This window comes from Vicia villosa, unplaced genomic scaffold (assembly GCF_029867415.1).
Source record: "Vicia villosa cultivar HV-30 ecotype Madison, WI unplaced genomic scaffold, Vvil1.0 ctg.000053F_1_1_2_unsc, whole genome shotgun sequence".
NCBI classification, from domain to species: domain Eukaryota; kingdom Viridiplantae; phylum Streptophyta; class Magnoliopsida; order Fabales; family Fabaceae; genus Vicia; species Vicia villosa.
Window position 1 is genome coordinate 107,079 of NW_026704982.1, and position 4,481 is coordinate 111,559.

At 24.2% G+C, this 4,481-nt stretch overlaps 1 protein-coding gene across 1 annotated transcript; it reads right to left on the minus strand.

Moving 5' to 3' along the window:
• Positions 1–3,203: 3,203 nt before the first annotated feature.
• On the minus strand, positions 3,204–4,137 carry LOC131623145 (uncharacterized). Its single transcript, XM_058894151.1, has 2 exons — positions 3,916–4,137; positions 3,204–3,810 (listed from the first exon to the last, which is right to left on the minus strand). The coding sequence occupies exons 1-2, from the start codon at positions 4,081–4,083 to the stop codon at positions 3,277–3,279; spliced, it is 702 nt and encodes a 233-aa protein (XP_058750134.1). The 5' UTR covers positions 4,084–4,137; the 3' UTR covers positions 3,204–3,276.
• Positions 4,138–4,481: the final 344 nt, after the last annotated feature.

Genomic DNA, 4,481 nt, shown 5'->3' on the forward strand with positions numbered 1-4,481 from the left:
AGAGCACTTATGCTCTTATGCTTTTGGTAAGCAAAGTACCAATATTTTCCTTTCACTCAATGGTACCAATACTTTTACAACATAAAGTTGTAAACCATACACCCAATGACACATATTCACTTATTAATAGTAACACATGGTTTTTCTTTTTTTGTGAGAATAACAACACATTCTTTTCGTATAAACTTTCTCATATAACAACACATTCACTTATTAATAGTAACACATGGTTTTTTTTTTTTTTTTTTGAGAATAACAACACATTCTTTTGGTATAAACTTTCTCGTATAACAACAAATTCTTTTCATATAAACTTTTTCGAATTCAATAAAATCTTATATATAAAAGTTGTTAAATCTCTTATGTAATTTTGAAGTCAAAATTAAGGTTATTTTAATAATTATATATTATTTATATTCATTTTAATTTAATTTAGTCAATCATACAATAAAAACTAACTTTCTTTCACTAACCAACTAACTCTTATCTTTATTTGATTTTTTTATTATTTTTAATTGTTTTCATAAAAACTATTTTATTCCACCAACTCTTATATTCAATATTTTTTTAATAATAAGTAAATTTCTTTCCCTAACTCTTACATTTAATGTTTATCATAATTGTTTTAATACAATTAAATTATTGTAATAATATTATTAATAATCTACTTCCAATATTTAACCACTAATTCCAAGTTAAAAAAAAAATTAACCCCACTAACTTCATTATCTCTCTTTATCATTTTTAATTAATAAATATATTGTTTGGTTTTAACTAACATTTTTTTTACCCCACGTCTTTTACAACTAATTCCTATCATTAAGAAAAATCCATGTTCTTAATCTTAAAAAATTTCAATATCATACTCCAATGACATTAAATTTTGCTGAAAAAAAGTTACATTGTAGCTGTTATTATTTTTTAGTTACATTGAAAAAAAAGTCCACCTCCATTATATAAACCACTAACTCTAATGAAATTAGCTCATATACATATATGTTGAGAAGTGTAGTTGAGCCTAACTCAACCCTACAAAACCGACTTGTAGGATGAGGATTGTCCCACTTATAAGAACATGTTCAAGCCATATATTATCCGATGTGAGACTCTTAACGATATATTTGCTGGTTATGGTTTCTTGATTGTTTTGTTAGTTAGTATGTAGACGAGTTTTTATAAATCAAAACAAGAGAACTATATTTCATTTTTTTCTGGAATCAATAGAACTATATCATATTTTAATTAATAAAAACAGGCTTATATGATAGTTTTTATTAAAGGTTAAATTGTGTTAAAATTGCATAAAGTCTAAAAGCAAAACTTGAGGCTATGCTCTAGATCCTGATTTCTCTCATTTCTTATTTTCTGTTTTATTATATGAAAAAATTACACTGTATTTTAATTAATTGATGTCTTATCATTTCTTGATCTCTCTCCTATCTTAAATTTTGTTTGTTTTATGAAAAATTGACGTTGTATTATAATTTATTAATTATTTATATATTTATATTAAATTTTTTAAAATTGCATCTAACTTTATTCATGACTATTTTCAGGAAATTAATTATAGCGTTAACCTTAGTGATTGAGACTCGTCTTTTTAACACACATCTCTCTTCTCCAATCTATGATTTAGGTTGTTTTACAATTAATATTTTGCTAGATCAAAAAATTTGGTTAAAAAAGAATTATTTTCTACAACCATTGAATTGATACTTTAAAATATATTTCAATATTTTTTTTTTTTTGCATATTTCACTTATTTTAGAATGTCTTTCATGAAAATTGAAAGAAGGAAAGATAATGTTCATACTTTTTTTGGTTATAACTTCGATTCAATTTTAAATCTCTATTTTATTTTAAACATTTGTAGTTTTTATTTAGAAATAGAATATTGGTTTAAGTGAGGATGTCATGTTGGCAAGTGATTGATTATAATAGTTTAAACAATTTTCATTAATTTTTTGAATGTTCATTAATTTTTTAATGTTGTAATTTAATTTTATTTTGAGTTACGCAATAGTAAATATCTTGAATATTTATAAATTTATACAGAGTGAATGATATTTTTAAGTGCCATTCATAAAATGGGTTACATATTTGTCCAAATTTGGGATGAGAGAAAAAAATATATGCACTTGCTCTACTATGTATATCCAAATTATTTATTGAGAAAATGTTATTTCTTTTATTATATATTGGTTTAGATGAAGAAGTAGGGTCAGTCCTAACTCCTTTTAACATTGTTAAAGTGAAACTAAAAATTACTAAAACAGCCCTATGGAATATCTTAATATTTTTGTGCACATCATTGTAATATAATAATTGTAGGATAATCTATTGAAATTAATATTTAATTTATTCATGATTTAGAGAATAAACTTACACTAAGTTTTTTTAAGCTTAATTGAATTAAATTCACTTATAGAGAAATTTGTCCATACACTGTTTTTTTTAAATATATAACAAATTTAAAGTGAATTCAACTCTTCTATTTTATGAATATGTATTCTTATTTAAAATAGTAGAGGGTATAAATAATCTCATTTTTATTATATGATACAATTATTAAAAATTAATAGGAGTGAAATAATATTCAATTGTAAAAACGAAATTAAAGTTTGAAAACAATATGACATAAATTAATGATATATTACTAAATATTTTTTAATTTATTTTTTAAAAAATTTTAAATTATAATTATTACTAATAAATTTTATAAAAATGTGTATGACTATCCCATGCATCGCACGAGAAAACGTCTAATTTAAATAATTCCTCTTAAATTATGGGTAAATTCATGTGAATTTTATTCAATTTAAAATTTATTTTAACCTTTAAAAAATTTCAAAACTCAAATAAAATAACTTTTAAATTTTTAAAAAAAAAACTATTATAAAAATGGTCAGTAAACTCTTTTTTGTCCTGTTATGACATTTTCTTATAATAAAAAATTAATTTTTTCTTAAAAATTATTGAATTCTAATCAACAACTTGTTTATATTATTACATAAATATAAATAACAATTATTGTTAGAGATTAATTCTAAATCAACCGTTTATATTCATATAACTAAACTAACACATAATTGTTGAGCTATATGTCCCATCTATTTATAAGTTATCTTTATATTTTTTAAATTTAATTGAATTTTAAACAATTTCTTATGAACTAAATTAAATATATCTTCATTATAAAAGTATAGTACTAATTGGATTGCCATATTTATTTCTTAATCTTATCTATTTGCATTTTCTTACAATTGCATAATCATATTAGACATAGTTGTTTTCATCACTAAGTACAATCTTCTCTTTTTTTCCACTTCCACAAACAATGTCAAGATTGTAAAACACTATCAACATAGCCAAAGAACACAAGAAAACCAAGACAGGACCAAATATCCAAAGCAAAAGTGGGAGTGCAGAGTAGAAAATCCTATTTCCAATAGTGTTCAAAGTTGTTCCTCTCTCCAAAATCTCTACCAAATATTCAGGAGTAACCAAAGACATAACATCTTGTGGTGTGCAAATTAGGAGGCTTAATTGGTTGAGAAACCTAATTGAGAGACTGTGGCAGAAAAAAGAGAATAAAAATATGGTAAGAAGTGTCACATATTTAAGTGCTACCATAAATTCGCCGTGAGCGCCATAGATAATATCTTCGAGAGGCTTTTTTATAGAGTAAGTACTACTTATGATAGCGGCTAAACCAGCTGATAGAAGAATTGATGTGGTGGCCATCAGAGTTGATCCCATTATTAGATTGCGGAGACTTTGTGCTACTAGGATGTTTTTCTTTTCAATATCCTGAAATTGACATGATGTTTTAATTTATGCATTAGAATTTATTAATGTTTTGAAATATATGGTAAAAAAGAAAATTGCAAATAATATAGAATAGATAGCATTTACCTTTAACATGGTAGGAACCCAAAATCTTCTAGCATGAGCATTGATTCCAATTGAAGTGGAAAAAGGCTCTGATCGAGTCTTATGCCACAACCATACATGATAACTAATGGTCATTAAAAACCCTAATGGGACAAGAATCATGTCCAAATAATATGTTTTCCATTCCATTATTTCTTTCTATTTTTTCCTTTACTCTTTCTTGTTGTTATTCTTTTACATTATTTCCTCTAGCTATGGAGTTCTATATATAATGGGAAAGCAGGTGCGTGTGGAAAAAGCAAAAGATAACGTAAGTGGTTTCCTAGGAAAACAAGTAACATGGTGTCAACTACATTAATAAAGTAAGACATGTAGTGTTAGTGTTGTGAAATCAACTTTAGTAAGAGTCCTCTTTCAATTTGGCTTAGACTTATCAATTTTAAATATATATTGTAGGGAAGAAAATAGATAAAAATAAAATAATAAGTAATCAAAACTCTTATAAAGAAAAACAAACAATTTTTTCAAAAATAATAAACTTTTTATATGTAAATACATTACAAAATTAATTACTTTAGTACAATGAA

Bases quoted from the DNA above. Each gene is read 5' to 3' on its own strand.
- LOC131623145 (XM_058894151.1), bottom strand. From the start codon at position 4,083: ATGGAATGGAAAACATATTATTTGGACATGATTCTTGTCCCATTAGGG. The intron at 3,811-3,915 runs GTAAATGCTATC...TGTCAATTTCAG, and splicing joins GGGTTCCTACCATGTTAAAG to GATATTGAAAAGAAAAACAT.